Source organism: Fomitopsis serialis, assembly GCF_022376445.1.
Source record: "Fomitopsis serialis strain Sig1Antser10 chromosome Unknown B0H18scaffold_74, whole genome shotgun sequence".
NCBI classification, from domain to species: Eukaryota; Fungi; Basidiomycota; class Agaricomycetes; order Polyporales; family Fomitopsidaceae; genus Fomitopsis; species Fomitopsis serialis.
Window position 1 is genome coordinate 35,219 of NW_025955034.1, and position 18,654 is coordinate 53,872.

The 18,654-nt window shown below is 56.2% G+C and overlaps 8 protein-coding genes across 8 annotated transcripts; 2 read left to right on the forward strand and 6 right to left on the reverse strand.

The window, feature by feature from the left end:
- Positions 1–1,586: 1,586 nt before the first annotated feature.
- On the forward strand, positions 1,587–5,548 carry B0H18DRAFT_957326 (uncharacterized protein; the record flags this gene model as incomplete). Its single annotated transcript, XM_048042570.1, has 13 exons — positions 1,587–1,712; positions 1,757–1,768; positions 1,849–1,897; positions 1,947–2,131; positions 2,188–2,277; positions 2,333–2,376; positions 2,975–3,276; positions 3,345–3,446; positions 3,719–4,003; positions 4,061–4,374; positions 4,430–4,637; positions 4,749–5,162; positions 5,268–5,548. 13 exons carry the CDS (start codon positions 1,587–1,589, stop codon positions 5,546–5,548), a joined length of 2,412 nt encoding a protein of 803 aa, XP_047889790.1.
- A 288-nt stretch (positions 5,549–5,836) lies between these two features.
- On the reverse strand, positions 5,837–6,771 carry B0H18DRAFT_881551 (uncharacterized protein; the record flags this gene model as incomplete). Its single annotated transcript, XM_048040851.1, has 5 exons — positions 5,837–6,026; positions 6,080–6,227; positions 6,303–6,405; positions 6,482–6,529; positions 6,595–6,771. Coding segments are annotated over 5 exons (666 nt in total), but the record flags the coding sequence as incomplete, so codon positions are not given.
- A 716-nt stretch (positions 6,772–7,487) lies between these two features.
- On the reverse strand, positions 7,488–8,730 carry B0H18DRAFT_1213626 (uncharacterized protein; the record flags this gene model as incomplete). Its single annotated transcript, XM_048036528.1, has 5 exons — positions 7,488–7,911; positions 7,986–8,176; positions 8,243–8,333; positions 8,392–8,588; positions 8,634–8,730. The coding sequence occupies 5 exons, from the start codon at positions 8,728–8,730 to the stop codon at positions 7,738–7,740; spliced, it is 750 nt and encodes a 249-aa protein (XP_047889792.1). The 3' UTR covers positions 7,488–7,737.
- A 357-nt stretch (positions 8,731–9,087) lies between these two features.
- Positions 9,088–10,244, reverse strand: B0H18DRAFT_622239 (uncharacterized protein). Its single transcript, XM_048038814.1, has 2 exons — positions 9,569–10,244; positions 9,088–9,480 (listed from the first exon to the last, which is right to left on the reverse strand). Exons 1-2 carry the CDS (start codon positions 9,888–9,890, stop codon positions 9,161–9,163), a joined length of 642 nt encoding a protein of 213 aa, XP_047889793.1. The 5' UTR covers positions 9,891–10,244; the 3' UTR covers positions 9,088–9,160.
- A 588-nt stretch (positions 10,245–10,832) lies between these two features.
- Positions 10,833–11,731, reverse strand: B0H18DRAFT_1026366 (actin depolymerizing protein). Its single transcript, XM_048029804.1, has 5 exons — positions 11,584–11,731; positions 11,461–11,519; positions 11,193–11,390; positions 11,024–11,137; positions 10,833–10,970 (listed from the first exon to the last, which is right to left on the reverse strand). The coding sequence occupies exons 1-5, from the start codon at positions 11,615–11,617 to the stop codon at positions 10,941–10,943; spliced, it is 435 nt and encodes a 144-aa protein (XP_047889794.1). The 5' UTR covers positions 11,618–11,731; the 3' UTR covers positions 10,833–10,940.
- A 113-nt stretch (positions 11,732–11,844) lies between these two features.
- On the forward strand, positions 11,845–12,612 carry B0H18DRAFT_622254 (uncharacterized protein; the record flags this gene model as incomplete). The annotated part of the gene is made up of 2 exons (XM_048038815.1): positions 11,845–12,519; positions 12,574–12,612. A coding segment is annotated over one exon (663 nt), but the record flags the coding sequence as incomplete, so codon positions are not given.
- A 1,210-nt stretch (positions 12,613–13,822) lies between these two features.
- Positions 13,823–15,692, reverse strand: B0H18DRAFT_1096034 (cytochrome P450; the record flags this gene model as incomplete). Its single annotated transcript, XM_048032437.1, has 9 exons — positions 13,823–13,852; positions 13,908–14,470; positions 14,525–14,573; positions 14,636–14,777; positions 14,801–14,919; positions 14,977–15,068; positions 15,115–15,217; positions 15,268–15,366; positions 15,429–15,692. The coding sequence occupies 9 exons, from the start codon at positions 15,690–15,692 to the stop codon at positions 13,823–13,825; spliced, it is 1,461 nt and encodes a 486-aa protein (XP_047889796.1).
- Positions 15,693–16,885: 1,193 nt separating this feature from the next.
- B0H18DRAFT_1026372 (hemolysin-III related-domain-containing protein) lies at positions 16,886–18,618 on the reverse strand. Its single transcript, XM_048029805.1, has 8 exons — positions 18,481–18,618; positions 18,285–18,421; positions 18,145–18,191; positions 18,053–18,070; positions 17,799–17,980; positions 17,606–17,750; positions 17,333–17,540; positions 16,886–17,243 (listed from the first exon to the last, which is right to left on the reverse strand). The coding sequence occupies exons 1-8, from the start codon at positions 18,526–18,528 to the stop codon at positions 17,075–17,077; spliced, it is 954 nt and encodes a 317-aa protein (XP_047889797.1). The 5' UTR covers positions 18,529–18,618; the 3' UTR covers positions 16,886–17,074.
- Between the last annotated feature and the right edge of the window lie 36 nt (positions 18,619–18,654).

Below are 18,654 nucleotides of genomic sequence, written 5' to 3' on the forward strand. Positions count from 1 at the left end.
TGCCTACGGTAGGAGAACCCATCAAAGTGCTTTGGCCATCGGTTGCACCGTACCAAACCTTTTTGGTTTGGATAACACCATCCTCATTGCCACTGATTCCGCTAGTTCTACCAACCTGACTCCAGATTTTACAGCGCAAGATACCAGCGTCACCTCGTGTTGAGGAGAGACGCAGGCAGTGGCATCTCGCCAGGACGCTCAGCTTTTGACAAAAGCATCATGATGATGGACGCTCAACAGCCATGACCACCCGGCACGGCGATGCTAAGCGACCACGGACCAGACGAGACATACGAGAGTAGTGTATGTAATGTCTACATAGGCTTCGCCCTCAGTGACATTAAATGGAATAAACAACAAACAAACAAACCACCGGCACGTCCGACTCCCCGCTGATGGATGTGGAAGTTCTACTTGAAGATCTCATCTCTCGTGGGTCGTGGGCGGAAGATCAGACAGCATCGATTGTTGACTTCGTGGCACGACGCACACAACAGCGCCGCCCAGGGCTTTTCCAATTCAAAGTCTATTTTCCGGTGAGAGCGCCTCTGTGATTGGATCTGCCACTGTGTGATGCTGAACCACAGCGCCAGAAATGCGTGCGCAAGATGATGCAGCGGGGCGGGACGTCTTGCATGTTGATCGGCGACCGCAATTACCGTGGTAGGTGAGTTCTGCATCAGTCATTCTACTCATTCATTGAATGTAGACATTCAGACCACGTCTACGGTGCGCCGCTGTGTTGTTGAGACTGTGTGTCACCGCCCCCGGCTCTGATCCGGAGTCGTCGAAGGGCAGTGTGGGCGCGATTTGGTGAGTTCCGTTCCGCCATGTACTGGTGCGGGGCTAACGGATCTTCGATCCAGTATTGGCAGCAGGAGACGCCAACCAACATTTCAGGCTGCCTATTTGTCTTCAAATTTGCACTCTTCGCCACAACCGTGACAACCGTGGCAGTTGTTGAAGAGTCCCAAGGTAAGTTCTTTTTATCGTCTCAATTTGAACTGACGTACGGGTCGTTTCCGGTCGCATCACAGGCTGGAACTACCGACAATAAGGACCATGAGATCTCATTATCGCTTCAATATGTTCCCTACCCTACTTATATAATACCGTTCGTACAACAGATGCCTCTTGACAGCGGACCACCGGGACCGGTTGCCGAGCGTATAGGAAAGCCCTCATACGGCATTCTCCTCTGCAGTCGTCACGTCCACCGACGTCATGAACCTAGCGGAAAGCAACTTGCACTCCGCACTAGTAGCTGTATCCGGCGGATATTGCCTATATAGCTACGAAGTGACGGACTCGCCACACACTTCAAGACAGGAGGCGGGCAGCGGATTCTCCACTGGGGCTGACAACCTCGTTTCCGCCTCTTCCGTCAACGCATTTGGATTGTCACCGGCAGCCGTTCACGTCATTAGCGATGCGAATCGAGCCTCCACGTTAGCCACGGGCTGACCCGCGGGCAAGATTCGAATGTGGTCTATAAACCGCCCGCCCGCCGCGCACCGTCCTTAGTCTGGTACTCTCACATCCTCGCACACATCCGAACTTCACTCACACTTTCAATCTATACAATCATGTCTGCCAGCGGCGCTTCTGCTCCCATGAGGGGAAGTAGCTTCGCGAAGAGGCCTCAGAGCTTCCCTGTCCGCATCACTGGTGCCGTGCCTCAGCCTATCGTCGTGCAGGGTGGCAGCTGGTCGGTGAGTGTTAGACCCATATGTACCCTTCATTTCTTGTTGATTAGCGTGCATCCCGGGTGCGTAGACGATGGCCGCCGGCATGGGCATTGTCGCAGCCGGACTCATCGGCTTCTACTATGCCCAATTCAGCATCCAGGGCAAGCGCACTTGCACGACGGTTAAGAGCCTAACGGAGATTCCGACCTGTGAGTACATGTTCCATGTCATTTCAACGTATTTCTTAACTGTTACCAGGGCAATTGCGCCACGCTCAGCAACAGGAGGGTGCCGTGGCGGGACTTCAGCTTCCGAAGCATCCGGAGGAAAGCCTCACGCGTTTCACACCCACCTTTGAGCCGAAGGCACAGTCTAGCCTTCCCCTTCCGGGGAGGGACATCCACGGGAGAACTGCTGTTTCTTCTGTTTTGTCTTACATTCACGTACGTGTGCTCGCTGCTGCTACCAATGTATGGCTCACGTGCGCGACCACAAACAGGGCAAGGGCCACGCAGACAACGACAATCATCCCAGGCGTGTCCCTCAGCCCGCGATGACGAAGCGGCAGGAAGGATTTATGTACACCAAGGTTAGTAGCGGTGAAAGCTCAACGAGGCACGGACCTAAACCGGTTCTTTCATTAGAACTCTGACTACGTGGATGGGTACAAGCCCACTCATACGGTCAAGTAAATCTGCCTGTGTTCTCTCCCATCCCATCTCTCCTTAGGCTCTACGTTCCCGGACACTGCTTGTGACGATTTTGTAAATATCGGATTGGACGTCACGGAATGAACTTGTAACTATGACTGCCGCCCTCCGCCTGGTAACCGTCCGCCGAGAAACCGATGCACTCGTAAGTACATTGCGTGTCCGTGGCAAAAGCAGTAAGCTTTTTATGACATGTGAGGAGGAAACGGAGAACAACTTGTTTGTTACTTAGCAACTACTTTTTTCGAACTGATTTCGACCTTGCACGAACGCGACGCGCAAATCACCTGATTGTATTTCGCGCGCACGTGTGGAGCACGCCACCATCGCGTCGCGCTTGAACTTGTCCTTATCCAGCATCCTCAAGCTGTGCGCCCTTCAGACAAATTGTCTACGCATTGTTCAGCTCATATGCATTCCACCCTTTGATTGCGGCGCGTACAACACATAGCGTCACTCCGCCAACTCGAGCCGCGGGGTAGTGAATAACTCCCAGAGGGCGTCGAAGCATCGCGATTGCCCTTGTCGAGAGCCTCTTTTCGTCTCAATAGTTTCAATTTGTCCTCCATGCAACAGAGGTGAGATGACCTCGACAGCAACAGTCTCTTTGACCTCTGCCAAACCAAGCAAACTCGGCCGCACCTCTTCGATACTCCTAACGCCTTCCAAAGAGACCAAGCGACGCAAACTGGACGGGAACCCGGAAGGCTCGTCAAATGCAGCTTCCGTGCAGCGTTCGCCCACTAGAGACGATGCAAGCGGCTCGGCCACGGCGGCGCCATCGCCTGCTGAGATATGGCGGTGGACGCTAACAAGGGAAGCCATGGCGCAGTGCTTCGTGCAGGATGTGTGGGATATGAAGGATAGCGGGCTGAAGGGTGAGTTTCTCAAGATATGTTTCCAAGCCTGCAATACGCTGACAGCTGTCTTCTGTGTTCTCCGGCAGAGGCGGAATACTTCTGGCTCGGCCGTATACCATGCCGCACAGTGGAACTGCTAGGAGTGTTGGTTGGCATACAAGCGTTCGAGCAACGGATAGTCTATACCTGTAAGTGAAGCCTTCTACTGGCGGCAACGTGGGCGCAGGGAGGCGCTTGGACGGCGAAGAGATGAAGTATGCGATGTTGAAGTGTACGATGCCCATGGCCTCCTCCGAGGCCTCCATCCAGCGCTAAGTAAGGAACATACATTGCCTGTTATGAATTGTGCTGGTACGGCACGCAAGTTGTTCTACACGCGCGTTTGTGGCTGATACTGCTGCCCCCCAGTCCGACTATTGAGATACGTCTGCTGAATAATTGTTCACTTCTTTTCACATAGTGGACGACGGATCGGCCGTCATAGACTGCAACCATAAAATGCAGCCTCAAATGATGTCCCCACGCAAGACAAGTACTTCCGATCCCAGGGCCGGGCGTACCCGACAACCATCGAACTCGGGTACCGCCTACACGTCGCCACGGAAAGGATCTCGACCATCAACTTCGAAGCCGCCCTCCTTACCACCTCCACCTAAACCTGTCGCCGACATAGGCACACCTGTGCGACTCACTGGCAGAGTGGTCCATACTTCGAAAGGACGGCAAGTACTTGTCGACGAGATCCGTGAGTTCGTTGAACTTGGTAGCGATGTTCTTAACCAACGCATATACCCACTTCCAGGGCCATGCTCCTCGCCAAATGACGAACCGAACCACTGGATCGCCGTACTCGAGCTCCATCGCACGCGATACTTTGCTGAACACCTCGGTCCGTTCGTGGTCCCTCCGCTCAAGAAACGCGCCCAGCCTGCGTGGATCCCAAAGAGTCCGGAGAAGGCTAAGGGAAAAGCTAGGGCGACGGACACATCCATCTCACCGGGCAAGTCTGTAAGGATGGACACGGGTGCCGTCGAGCCCCACACACCCTCTTCGTCGGGCTTGGCGTCGACGGATGGCTCGCCCGTGTCGTCGAGCTCGAGGCATAGTCTCAGACAGGTATGTCGTTCTGAAGGTACTGTGTCTATGCATGGCTCATCACTTCCCGCCTCAGTCTCCAATTCGTCTTCGGCATCCAACGAGACTGCACAGGCGCGAACTGACTGCCAATACCTTCCGCATCTACCTCAAGCACTATATGGATAACGCGCCTCCACCCAGTGTACTTGACTCGGACTCGGCTGCCAGTTCCCGCTCGGCGTCACCCACGCCCCATTCGCGGAGTCAGCCGACTGGTGCCCTCGGACTAGCTATGCGCAAGGGTCATCGCTCGCGACACCAAGGAAACATCGGCGACTGCAAGCAGTGTTGATGAGCGTACCCCTCGACCCTCGCAACTGCGTGCACGGTTGAGTGAGATGGAACGGGAACAGGACCGCACACCTCGCGCGGGCAAAGCTCCCGCCCATATTCCGCTCCACGAGAACCGGAAGACCTAAGTGGGAATGTGCTGCACGGTTTCACCCTGTCCCACCTACGGCGCGTCTCCGAGCTCATGATCATGGCACGGCGAGTGGTCGACGAAGAAGGCCGACGCCGCGCCAAAGAAGAGCGAGAGCAGGCCAGATCTGGAATTGCACAGGCCAAAGGCAAACGACCTGCTCGGCCGTCCGAGCCCAAGGCCAAGAAGATCAAGCGGCTCTTCCAGTTCGCCATCCGGCAGCTGTACGAGGAGGGCAGCATCGTGCTGTGGGACGGGCCCGTCCGGCCGCTCCCGCGCGAGGACACGAGCGCGACGCAGCTCTCGGGCCGCTCTGGAAAGCGAACTCGAGCACCGCGTCTGCGATGTCCGCAATATCGCCGTCAGCTCCGTCGCGCCGGACGACGACGACCCCGGCCAGCTGAGCGACCCGTCTCCCAGCGAAGAAGCCTACATCTCGCTCACGCCTGAGGTGCTCGCGGCATCGTCGAGCGTGCCATCACGGAGTTCGTCGCAGCGGCAGCGGCGAGGTCGAAGCACCGTGGACGGCCGCGGGCGGACGACCCTACGGCGCCATTCGCGCCACCTGCGCCTCCGCCTGGCCCGACGCCTGCTGAGATTGTAGCGTGGCTGCATCGCGACACGCGCTGGGCGCGTGTGGGGGAGTGGGCGGTCAAGGACGCGCTGGAGTGGGCGAGAGCGGAAGGAAGGGTGTGGTGTATTGGACACGGGAGATGGGAGCTGTGTGGTTGAAGTGACGATGCCTACAATATGCTCCGCTTGCAGTGCTCGAGTTACACAGAATACTTGCTGAAATGAACACAACGCATATTGGTCGATGTACAACTTCGTGTGTGATACTGTCAATGTTCCATTGAAAAGCGGGCCCAGATAGAAGCGGGACATAATCTGAATAGAGCCTGGGCATTCCAAGCAGTGGCGGATACCATATTTACAACGATGTTACAGAGAGGGGTGTGTAGCGGGCTAAAGCACGAGCAGCGTAGTAGCAGTGTCCAAGAAGCGTAGCACCTAAGGAACTCAAGCCATCTCGACGTCTCCATTCTGAGCGTCAGCCGCCGCAGCGGGCGCATCCGACGACTTGACAGGCTGGATGTCCGCGTTCATGAATGCATCCAACTCCGCGTCGAGTTCGCCTTGCGTTTTGGGTTTCTTGGGCACGCGCGCCGGCCGAGGGGCTTTGTTCCTGATGGGGCCGGTGCCGTTCCGTCTGAAGACAGATCAGCTACATGGCCAAAGAGGGTGCAGGGAACAAAGACATACGCAGGTTGCGACTTCGGTGCACCACTCAGACGATCCAGCAGGGGCGCCTTCTCTATCCGTTGCATGAGAGAAGTCGGTGCCCCGCCCCTCCTGGGGTTTCGCGGAGGAGTCGCGGCAGGCTGGTAAAACGTGATCGACATTGGCTGGCCTGTATCCATCCAAGTCAGAATTACTCAGCCAAAAGGGTGGCGCAAGGACTGCGCCAACGAATAGGAGGTCATACCCTTCGCGAGTTTCCCGTCAAACCTCGTCTTTGCTGATGCAGCCTCCGAAGATGTCTCGTACGTGACGACGGCGACACCGGACGATCGGCCACTTCGGTCGTACTTTATAGGCGAGCAAGCGAAAGGAGGTCGGGATCGGTGTCTCTCAGGTGAACGCGGTGCATTGCGAGTTTCGTACCCTGATTAGTGGCTCTCGGACGAGTGTGCCAGCTTGCCCAAAGATTTGCTGCACGAACGAAAGGTGATATTTTCTCAGGCTATGCAGAAGAATTGAGTGATAAATGGGCGTACTGCGAGGTCTTTGGTGGTAAGCTCGTAGTGCAGATTTGACACCATGAGCTTGGTGGCGCCAGAGGGCGCGTCCTCGTGGACGCTTTTTGAGACGGCGCGAGGCACGGCGCGACGGATTTCAGGAGCCATGTCGTGCAGCCATTCGCCGCCAGTACCACGCGGACGAGGAGCGGGTCGCTACAAAGACGCGTGTTGAGCACGACATAACCAGCCATCCGCCGGCGACAACTCACGCTGTAAGGCTTGTTTGACCGCTGCATTGTGTTATGTTACACCGAAGTATGTCCAAATTCGAGGAGTAAGAGATGTAGCGAGATGTAGCAGTCGCAGAGAAGAGGCGTTTGTAGAGGAACGTCGCGGTGCGGTGAGGGCGCTGCTGCACCTGCAAGCGCCGACCTCTGCGCGGTTGAAGCGGAGCGATGCAGATTCAGGCCCCGAACATGGCCCTCCTGAATAGGAAGGTCCTGACGTTCAACCAGTGGGAGACGACTTGACAGTTGTGTCTATGCAGCATTTATTCTTCACTTTCCTTGATTCAAGTTCAGGAAGACACAGTTGGCGCTTGGTAGTAAGTTGTTAATAGTAGAAGCTTACCCGGCACCAGCCTTAATGTAAAGTTTGATCAGCCGCAACAATATGTGCCTTCTCGAACCTGCCACAGAACATCAAGCTTCGAGTCTATTCGCAGACGAGGACGAGGACGGCGAGAGAAAAGGCGGAGTATTCAGTCGAGCGAACCACTGGACTTGGACGCACGGCATACGTGACATTGTGCGCACTACCAATATTGGCACCACCTAGGCCTCGAGCAAACCGCTAGTCAATGGAATGGGATCTCAACGTCTTCAATGATACTCAACATGGAGAAGCAAATGTCTGAGGCGACGAAGAATAGCCTGTCCTCAGTGTTGTGTCAAGCACGCGCTGGCCTTCATCTCTCCGGCCTAGTGATGGCAGAGACCTGCATGCAGTTAAAGAGGTTAGCGCCTATAGAGGCACATCATTACGAGTCCAATAATTGTGCAGGGTAACGAGCGAGAGATGACAAAAGCGAAGTCGCAGAAATGTCAATCCGATATGATAGTCCGAAAGTCCAACAGTCTCCTCGACCATTCACCACGAATCGCGACGCAGCCGAGCACATTAGGCCTGCACGAGGTGGATGTTCTGCGGCTGGCAGGTGCTGTACTGGTACGAGCCGTCGTTGGTCGCCGACGCCTGGAAGACCAGGATGTAATTCTGGTTGGCCGTCGCGCACATCGAGAAGCCGTTGCTGACACCGTTGACGGCCAAGGTAGCGTACCCGCTCGCGTCAGACTAAAACAGAGGGAAGCAACGACAGAGCACAGTCAGCGTTACGGGTGTGAGATGCAGCAAAGATAACAACGCACCACAGCACAGTACGGCGTAGCCTCGTCCCCGCCAGCGCCTGCATTGGTCACCATGAACTCAATGTACTTGCCAGCCTCGACAGCCATGTCCCATGCGCTCTGGCCTTGCTTCGCCGCATCCGGCTGCGGGATCAGTGCGCCGGACTCCAGCGTGAAGGTCGGGAAGTCGCTCGTGCCCGTGCCGAGAAGCTCTAGGAAATCCAACAATTCAAGTCAGCACGAGGCTTCCAAGTGGTGCGCTAGTATGCATTGACTACTCACCGAGAGCCAATAGAAGCTAGCCTCGCCGCTTGTGGTCGGCGGCCCGAGGTGACCAAGAGGTTTGATCCGGTCGCGTTGTCCGCGGCGCTAGGGTCCACCGCGGAGAGCGTGAAGTTGTACGAGAGCGAGTCGGTCGCGCCCGCACCGAGGTTGACACAGCTGTTCTGCGAGCGGCGGCGAGCGTGCCAGCGGCGAGGGCGAGAGGATAACAAGGAGGCGAACATGATGCACTAAAGGGGAAGTAAACGAGGTGGAAGGTGAAGGTGGTCTTAGTGCTGCTGAAGTTGTACGAGTCCCAGAGGATGGGATTCTGGACGAGAGAGGTCACTTTATACTCCGGTCCTAGAATTGTGGTATGCAGCATGTGCTGCCGGTCACCCTACGTACCACCGATGGCGATACACTCCAGCTTCTCGTCCGGGCACCGCTCACGGGCATGAGTCCATGGGACCGCTTTCATCGTATTCCGCGGCGAAGGAAGCATAGGAGACGGTAACGATGCCCTGCTGCAACCATGCTCTCAGCGAGCACAAGTGCACAGTTTTTCGGTGTTAACGCTTCCCCGTATGTAGCGATCTGCATAATATCAGCTTGGCTTGCTCTACGGTCGCAACTTGGCTGCAACGCGCATCCGAGGCATTCCAGCCCACGGGACGCGTATGGCTTTCTTGCTCAACGAAAAGGCGATCATCGTGCAGAGCCAGCATGAAACGTGTGTGTTGGAACCCAAACCGATGAAAACTGTTTGGTTTTCGCGACGCCCTAGAAGCCGACCAATCAATGGTGAACCATCGTCGAAGGCCTTCCAATTATACAGCATCGTGTTAGCATATCCAGACACCCCCGCCACAAACACAGATGGTAGCGCCACGACTGACGACTCACCAACATGGCACCAGCGACACAAACCACGTCTATGCGCATGAATAATACAACTCAACGCGCAACAACTGCACATGCTCTATCCAACTTGGCCGACTCCCCGTCAGAGTGATCGCGAGACCGTCTTCCGCTCGGAGCCGTTGCAGAACCTTTCGCGTCTCGTCATCGTCCTCGGAGTTGCTAGCAGCCCTGTAGTCCCATTTGATGACATGGACCGCGGGCGTGTCCAGCTCCCGTCCCCACGGGGGTCCCGAAAAACCATTGTGGAAGGTAACACGTCTGGGAGGCAGGTCGCCGCCCGTCTGAACCTCGAGTGATATCCAGAGTAAGTCGCTCCAAGCTTCACGCGAGACTATACACAGGGAATGGTAAGGCGCATAGGATATCAGCATCCGCAAAACCAGTCAGAAACCGCATGGTTGACGGGCAGTACCACGCACCTCTGCTGAACCCCCCGATTGCAAGTACCACTCTGCGGAGATGTTGTAAGCCTGCCGCCTGTTTTGGGCTGCCAATACGCAAAGTCGGGTGTTGCCAGTCTTGCACCAAGGGATAGAGATCTACGTGTCTGATTTGCAGCCAATATTCCGCTGTGTCAAGTATCTGCCAACAGATTTCAAGTGGCAAGCCCAATGAGATATGGAGCAATAATACTGTCTCGAGTACCTGGGCAGCGGTCTGTGGGATATGGCTTGCCAGCATGTCAGTCGGAAGTAGGGATGATGCATCATGCGAAAGACCCCACATACGGACGTCGAGCATCCCTGACCGTCGCTGTGAGTGACTTGATCGTCTCGCTCAAAGTCAGTTGCTCTTTCTTCGCTTCTGTTTATTTGAAGCCACCGCCCTACGACACCGCGTGTCTTCATTCTCTCGATCTGAGGTGCTCTGCGAATGTCGCGCAGTTGCTGGACGATCGCCCGAGTCGCGGCCAGTCCGACTCCTCGAGCTTCGTGGTATCCAAAAGCGGGAGCTCACGAGCGAGATCAGCAAGCTTGCGCAGATCGTCGCCGATACTTCGCGGATATTCAAAACTTGCGTCCTGAGCAGCTGATGCATGCTGTTGCCTTCGAGGAATATGGGTGCCCTCGAGAAGGCGTTCGACGGAGACGGCTGCTCCACCATGTACCGAGGTGCTGCATGGGTGGAGGTAAGTTTGCGCGGACAACACGAACACGACAGTCTAATCCTGCGATGAGTCAGGACAGTGGACTTCAATCGGAGCTGAAACCCTGATACATACCACCTGTCATGTCGTTGACGCTGCGTTTGAGTCCGAGCGATGCAGCCAGCGCGCAGCAGGTAATGATAGTCGTTAGTGTGTTCGTTAGTCCAGCTAGAATGTTCGCGCCAACCACATTATCGAGGAATGCATCAGGAAATCCGATTGTGTTGTGTACACAGCGACTACTTCGTGAGCCAAGTTCCGCCGATGCGAAAGCGAGACATAGCATTCGTCCGTGAGTCCAGAATCCATCGGTAAATGTGGATTAGTTGATCTGCGGCAGCGAAATCACAGTCGATGGATACTCACCGCCCTACCCCGACAAACCGCGCGATCCGATTCATTCCGACCTCGCTGTCAGACGCTGTTCGGGCAGGACCAGGAAGCACATTCACTTTGCTGCGATGGTCATACACAGTGATCATGACATGCGTACGCCGTGGTGCGCCCTTAGTCTTCTAGGCTGTATACATACCGCATGCTTGCCTGGACTCTCAGTAGACCACAGGAAATCGATAATTCACCAAAACACCGCGACAGATGATATACATGCGACGATTTGCCCAAGATGACGTTGGCATAGTAAGTCATACTCCATCGTAACTCGCCCCGCCAGCCTGTACAATCGGTTAGAGACGGAGAAGCACAGAGCAGGTCAGGTCGAACGCACCTTCCGCAGACGGACCACTATCGGCTCCTCCTTAAGATCATCCTTCTCGCGAGCAGGCACCTCGATCGAGTAAGTTCTGAGAACCTGCTTCACGTCCGCTGCATGGACGGAGATCTTCGTAACGCGTATGAGAATGAGTTCAGATGAGATGCATGCATATGCGATGTACCTTCGCCTTGCGCATAACCTTACACCCTGGCCCTATCCAGACGACGAAGATGAACTTCTCCCGCTTCGACTCCTTGTCGTTCGCATACTGAACGCGAACATACGCAAACGAGGCCTTGGTGTCATCCAGATGCTCGCGAAGTTCGTTCAGCCCTCCGGAGCCCGTCGACGTCAGCTGGAGTTTGTCAGAGCGGTCGGACTGCGGCAGACGTCGTGTTTTAGCGTTTCAGCGTCACTCAGAGCCATGTCTGGCGGGATCCCATGCATACCTCGTAATCAACAAGCAGCCAGGTGGTTTCCGACTTGTCCGAGCGGACGTCCTGGTACGCTGCAACAACATCCGGTGTCACACACGGCAATGCTATGCGTCTGGCCCACCGACGATCGCGCACCTTCGTCAATCTTGGGGTCCGAGACGTCAGCCATAGCGGTGCACGGAAGACGGGGTGAGGATGATGCGCAGAAGGACGAGGAGGAGGAGGAGGAGGTGTGGCTGCGACCCGAGTTGTGAGGTCGTTGCTGGTCGGTGTGCTGGGAGACCTACGCGCTCAAGCGCCGGACGCAACACTTATCGATGCCGATCGCACCAATCGGCAATCGCACCTGTACAGAGTTTCCTTTAATGGAAATCATACAGGACGCCTAGCGGAGTGTCGAAGTTTTGCTGTCGCCCACGGTGGCACCCACTTCAGAGCGAATCTCTACGTACTCCCCAATCTCTCGCACCGTCTTGCCATGCTGTCCGTCGCTCGGTCTGCATCGAAGCCACACCTGCTTCCCGCACATTCATCTCATTCTACTCGAGTGTCGTCGGCCTGACACGCACAAACTGGCGCACCGGCGGTCATCCAGCGCCGCAGCCTGTAACCGCAGAGGTCGGCAATGCTTCAGACATCGACGAGGGTGACGATGGCAGCAGCGCACCGAAAGCCCCTTCAAGCGCAAACCATCCAAAACTCCCACCCCGGAGTCTACCAAGCCCACCGGACCGCCATGAAGAAAGCCTTCCCGCAGGGTTGGTCTCCGCCTCGCAAACTCTCGCGAGAAGCCATGGACGCCCTCCGTGGCTGCATGCCACCGACCCGGAGACGTTCACGACCCGCTGCTCGCGTCAAACTTCCGCATCAGCCCCGAGGCCGTGCGCAGGATCCTCAAGAGCAAGTGGGAGCCTACAAACGAACAGCGCGCGCGTCTGGCGGAGAAGGAGCGCTGCATCGGAAGAATGGCTTAAGCAGAAACGGCTCGATGAACTACAGACGCAGCGCGTGCAAGAGGAGTTAGGACGAGGATCGGGGGGAAGGGGCGAAGAAGGATAGACTGATGTTCGGGTGAGTATCGCATGTGCTCTTATTGCGGCGTAACCTAATGCGTTCGTGCAACAGAGACCATTGAACCACCAGCAGTTCTTGACGGACCACGGATGCTCGCTGCGGGACTGACGCTTCACGTGCGTCGTCACTTCTGCAAGATATCAGTGGAGTCCGCCAGCCGGAGGAGTGAATGGAGTTGTTTGGCATGGACGGTATAGTACATATAATGGCACCCCCTAGTAGACACTGCTCTCGTACATTAGAAACCCTGTCTATACCCAACACGCCCCTCATGATCACACACGGCAGCCGTATACTGAAGCCCACCCACCTATAACGCAACTCACACGCCCCGGCCTGCCTACAATGCAGCGCATCGTTCCAATCCGACGAGGCATCCCCCCTCCCTGACCATGAGCTTCAACTACAGCCTCGCGAGGCACAGCATCGCCCTCACACCCCGCCCAACCCACGCCAACGGCATCTCGCTCTGCGGCCACCCCGGGTCGTACCGCGACGGGTCCGGATAGAGCTCCGCGCTGAGGTACACGCCTCGAAGGGCACACAGATGTGGCTGGGTAAGCCGGAGAATCTCGCCGAATCGTTGCATCGAGAGCGGGCGCTTGTTACTTCCAGGCGGCGAGGGGATGGAGGAGAGCGGATAGGCGAGAGACGGGCAGCGGGCGCGGTGTCGACGGGCTTGATGAATGCGTTCGTTTTCCAGGCTGGGTGGCCAGCAAGGAACGTGATAAGCCATGAAGCTGTGCGATCGCTCAATGGACTAAAAGCGTCCAAAGGCACGGACCTTTGTAGTCATTGACCTAGAACGGCGGGACTGTCCGTTAGCAGATTGACGGGTAGATAATCCTTTATCTTCCGTGGGCGTCAGCCTATGCCACGCAGCGAGCAACACTACCAGCAAACGCATGCGACACTGTCGCAGCACGCTCAGCCATGCGTATAGAAAGCCGTATCGAAGAGTATTGGTCGAAACATATGGTCTGCAAAGACGTCTCGCGGAGTTTGAGCTGCTGAATCCATCAATAACGAAGCCTCTTTATACGTAGTTATCCCATTGCGAAGTAGCGACATGAACATTAGTGACAAAGCTGCTCATCGCCGACGAAGGTGATATCTCCTTGGACGTATCATGACGCTGACGGAGCTGGCATAACTCGATATGGTAGCATACAAGGAGGTAGTAAATACATTCACCTGCATCCGCATCAGAACCCTAGTCGCACCTTATGCAGTTCGCAACACTCACCCAGACGAACGTTGCACCCGCACGGCGCATCCCCCCTCAGCTCCGAGTCGCCGCCTATACCGCAATGCGCACTCGCCAGCCGGCCTGCAATGCAACGTATCGTTCCAATCGGGCGAGGCGTCTCCGTCTCCTTCAGCACGCGCCTGCCCTCCCCCACCAGGTCAATCTCAAAGCCCATCAGCACCATCGCCGCCACGAGCTTCAGCTGGAGGCGCGCGAGACGCTGGCCGAGGCACACGCTTGCGCCTGCGCCCCAGCCGATCCACGCGAACGGCATCTTGCTCTGCGGCCGCCCCGGCTCGAACCGCCACGGGTCGGGGTAGAGCTCCGCGCTGAGGTGCACGTCCGCGAAGGGGTACACGGCGAACGCACCCGGGGGCACGACCTTGCCGGCGATGAGGACCGGCGAGGTGCTCGTGTTTTGGCGGAGCGCGGTGTGTGGCTGCGCAAGGCGCAGGGTCTCCCGGATGATCGCGTCGAGGGTTGGCATCTGCGACTCCCAGGCGGTAAGAGAGATGGAGGAGAGGGCACCAGGAAGAGACGCGAGATTTAGAGTTGCTGGGGTGGGGTGGCTGCCAGCGGTGCCGTGTAAGTGCGGAGCTTCGGCGGTCGCGTCGTAGGACGCAAGGAGATGTTGGATCTCCGAGATGGCCTTTGTTTTCCAGGTCGGGTGGCCGGCAAGAAACGTGATCAGCCATGACGCTATGTGAGCATGTTCCATTAGCTGCGAAGACACAGTAGCGATGGGATGCACACCTGTTGTCCCTGTTGACCGCGCACCAGCAACGAGGAGGCCCATGATGAACTGGGAATGCAGTCGGTAAGTAGTCCATACAGCAGAAAGATGAGACTTGCCCCGATGATAACGGTCCGATCATCCCCATTGTCGAGCATTGGTTGCAAAGCATCGTCCTGCGGCAGGACATGACCCCTGATCCGTGCGTCGACGGCCCCGTTGATGATATCGTGGATCTTCTTCGTACAAATGATCTTCCTGACGGCACTAGGGCTAGGAAGCCACGGAACCAGAACGCTTTTGGTGTCGTGGATTTGTCGAGCGCGTCGTACAGCGACCGGAGGCGCGCGGCTACCACGGGATCGTCGGCGAGCTCAGATGGAGCTAGACAGCGCAGGTTAGTCTGAAATGACACCTATCGAAAATCAAAACTCAGCCTTGATCATGCATGACGCTGACAGAAAATACTGACCTTCGGTATCTCGACGAACGGCGACATCGTACCAGACGCTCCCCAGGTTTCCATCACCTGCCGGACGTCTCCAGAATTTTTGGGATCACTATCTGTACGTTAGGAAGGTTCTGTAATGTGTGGAGTTAACGGACATACACCGCTCTAGGTTTGCACTGTTTTGCGTTGACGCTAGACGTTTAAAAATAGCTGCGATCTTGTTGGGTTCCGGATCGGATGTCACCCCAGGTAGCGTCGGTATCTATCCAGACGTTTGACTACATGAGGTTTCATGCAACGCAGGGCACTTACGGTACCAGACAGAACCTTGAAGCCAGCGCCAAGGTCGAGGTTCCTTGATGAGAAGAAGTCGCGCCGTCCTGGTGCGCCAGAGACAGCAACGACAGTGTTCTATTGAAGAGCAACATTGACTGATTACTAAAGTATGAGCGGAGGATCGGCGGGAGACGTACCCGAAGCAGCTTAAATTTGTAAATTGACTCGCCGGTCAAGACATAACCTCGTTGGAGGAAGTCGAATCGTCGCCGAAAGAAGGGCGAGATGACTCGCAGCGGACACTCTGGGAGAGTGACCGGCAAGTCGCCTTCTGTCTCCTGCGTGAGCAACATAAAGAGCCACACCGCTAGCATCACCAGCGGGAGAGTGCATACAACTACCGTCGCGATGCGCTCAGGCATAAAAGTGGACAGGAAGACGAGAAGACCGGCTGCAAACATGATTGCGCAGGTGTGAAGCGAATTTTGGCACAGCGACCCAGCAAGGATGAAGGGTCTTTTATAGGCGAAAGCACGAATCCTATTTGAAAATACTGCGACTGCGACACTGGCACACTTGCACGGCGCGGAAGGTCGGTTTCCGTCAGAGGAACGACTGATGTGGCACAGGACGTCTGGACGCAGCAAGGAGCCTAGTGCGTTTACGTTATGTTTTCGTCTGAGGCCGAAGGATTTGCCGCAGCAGTGTCAGCCCGTCGTCGGCGCGCAGACAGCTCGATCGTCCATGGCACCTGACATGGACAGACGGTGTCCATTGCGGGAGGTGCATTTCCTATCCAGAGAATGGACCAGCTGTTCCGTTGCTAGGCACTCACGAAGCTTCCTCTTGATTGACAGGGTCGATCCCACTCGCACCTCGACAGGTCGACATTCGAATGCCAATTGTGTCTGCAGATAAATAAAATAAAATCGTCTCTGTGAATGCTAGAGGCACACCAACAGTATGCATCACTTACGACGTACACACGCCATTGGCAGATCGCACTCAACATAACGTTGGCACGTAGCATGGACGCGACTGCCGTATCCGGAAGAAAACTGCGGTAAATCGCAATTAATCAGGTGCGTCACTTGCGGGCATTTTGCACGCTGGAGAGCCAAGCACAACTTGACGGACGTCGAGTGTAGGTCCCAATGTCTGCGTGCGTTCCGTTGACATGCAATCTCGAGAGACGGAGACCGTCATACCGCTGACGTGGACGGCGGTGCCGCACGCCCATCTCGATCAAACGCGGGGTTCGCTGTCAGCCAGGAAAGGCAGTTCCGTCCTTATCTGCACCGTGCGTCGGTAAGAGCGTCCTCGGCGCGCCCAGCGACGGCACGAGAAAAATATCAGTTTGCACTCCACGAGCACGGAGGCGGCGACCGAGCAGTAGGCATGGCGAGAGGCGCGCTGAGACTTCTTAGGGCATGCTGGCGCTCTTAAGACAACGGAAGACAAGGATGGTCAAAGGATGGTACCTTGTCAGCGGCCAGGAACTCGCAGGCGCCATTCGATCTTCTCCCTTCCGAGCCGATGGCACCCAGAAGGCTTCCCGCCGGCGGTACGCACCTAGGAGGATGTTTCCAGGCCCCGACCGGGGCCGTCGGACATCACTGACACGGCAGCGAAGGGCAGAATGGCAATGCACACATGCGACAATTTCGTGCATTATCCAATCAGCATCTACTTCCAAAACGCCACAACGTGAGTGCATGGTGCAGCTACATTGACATCCAATAACGACGTAAGCGGCACTTACAGTGTACATCCAGCTACGGCGCATTATGCCTATTGCAGGGATCATCGAGAGGGACGGGATTCAACACGAATGCCGACCAAGCTACGACGGACAGAACGGCCCCGCACGCGCGTGCCAGTGCTCGAACGACGTCAAGACGCAGACGTAATGCGAGAGCGCTGCGAGGACGACGCAGACGTGGAATATCTGATGGGACGCAAAAAAGTAATCGAAGGTCCCCGGCGAGAAGCGTTCAGGGATACGGTTCGCGCTGCACGCAGCAACGCCGAGGAACGAGAAAGGGACATAAAGGCGTTAGCAACTAATCGGCTCGCGCGAGTAGGGGTGGGAACGACGCACTAGAGCAAGGCACCCGAAATGTACAGCGCGCCGGACGCGATCAGCCAGCCGAAACCCATCTCCGTCCAGAGCTTCTGCAGTCCGTGCACGAAAAACCCGTGCGCGACGGGAAACACCGCGCTCAGCCCGAGCGCTATGAAAACTTTCGTCCGTGCGCCGCGATGCGTTGGCTTCGAGTACTCGGGATCGAGCACGATGTATGCGGCGCCTAGATGTGATGCAGGGGAGGGAGCCTATCAGCATACCGGAGGACAGTAGCAATGATCTATTCACCGAGGCCGACGAGCACGATTACGGACAGGTAAGCCGCTTGCAGGCGTGTGTCGCAGTAGAATTCGTAGTAGACGCACGGGAAGAATGAGCCGACCGTAAGGACCACTATTCCAGCATAATCGAGTGCGTGGCATCGGACAGCGACCTACGTCTACCTTCAGACAAGTATCATCGCCGCGGAGATCGTACATACCTCTCTAGAATGCACTGAGAACGTGTGATACCAAGAACTTGCGAGCAGACAAAAGATCGCCGCAGAGAGGGAGATGACAAACACAACCAGGTCCTGCCACGCCGTCGTCTCGTACGGCGCAAGGTGGACCTGGTAGAAGGTGCCGAGGAGACCGACAAACAGAGTGCTCCGAAGAGGTGTGTCTGGATGTTCACTAGCGAAATGTCGCATGTCACCGGCACAGAAGCAGCATTGTGAGCGACTACGATATGAACCTGTTTCGTTGTGCAGATCTGGGTGGTCCATTCAGTGAGACGGCCTTTTCATTACGCTCGCCGGCAGACGATCGGCAGAATGGAGACCTCACGTACACCAAACACGGAGTAGGCACACCCTCTCCAGCTAAATTGCTCTCTGAAAATGGTGAACGTCAGCAAACATTCTGCGCCATAACAGGGCAACCACGGCGGCGGGCCCAGGTGCGATCAACTTGCGTCGGACACGCACCGTCTATATCCAGTCAATATATACTCATTGTCGCGCTGCCATGCCGGGATCTCCATCCATGTCAGAGTTGAGTGATCGCGGTGCACGCTTTGGACGGGATCCGAGGTTTCCGGGATGGCATTCGGGTCCGCTTCATTCTGTTGTCCACCAGTCGCGCGTCAGTGCATGCCGTGCTTCAGCGTTAGAGACCCATCACCAGCTCTCTCGTTTTCCGCTCGCGTAGAGACGTGTCTGACAGAGACATTAGGTGCAAGTCGGACTCTAATGGTGAGGTGAAGTGAAAGGTAAGGGCCAGAAAGAACGACTCGCTCCTTCAACGAGGAGGAAGAGGAGGCGATTCCGTCCACGCTCGAGCGCCGCAGGCGTGTTT

Coding starts and splice junctions, on each gene's coding strand:
- B0H18DRAFT_622239 (XM_048038814.1), bottom strand. CDS start 9,890: ATGCTCGACGTCCGTATGTGGGGTCTTTCGCATGATGCATCATCCCTA. Junction 9,481..9,568: donor AATCGGGGGGTTCAGCAGAG/GTGCGTGGTACT, acceptor CCCTGTGTATAG/TCTCGCGTGAAGCTTGGAGC.
- B0H18DRAFT_1026366 (XM_048029804.1), bottom strand. CDS start 11,617: ATGGCTGACGTCTCGGACCCCAAGATTGACGAAG. Junction 11,138..11,192: donor AGGTTATGCGCAAGGCGAAG/GTACATCGCATA, acceptor CGCGTTACGAAG/ATCTCCGTCCATGCAGCGGA. Junction 10,971..11,023: donor TAGTGGTCCGTCTGCGGAAG/GTGCGTTCGACC, acceptor CCGATTGTACAG/GCTGGCGGGGCGAGTTACGA.
- B0H18DRAFT_1026372 (XM_048029805.1), bottom strand. CDS start 18,528: ATGTCTCTGTCAGACACGTCTCTACGCGAGCGGAAAACGAGAGAGCTG. Junction 18,422..18,480: donor AGCGGAAAACGAGAGAGCTG/GTGATGGGTCTC, acceptor GGTGGACAACAG/AATGAAGCGGACCCGAATGC. Junction 18,192..18,284: donor ATATTGACTGGATATAGACG/GTGCGTGTCCGA, acceptor CACCATTTTCAG/AGAGCAATTTAGCTGGAGAG.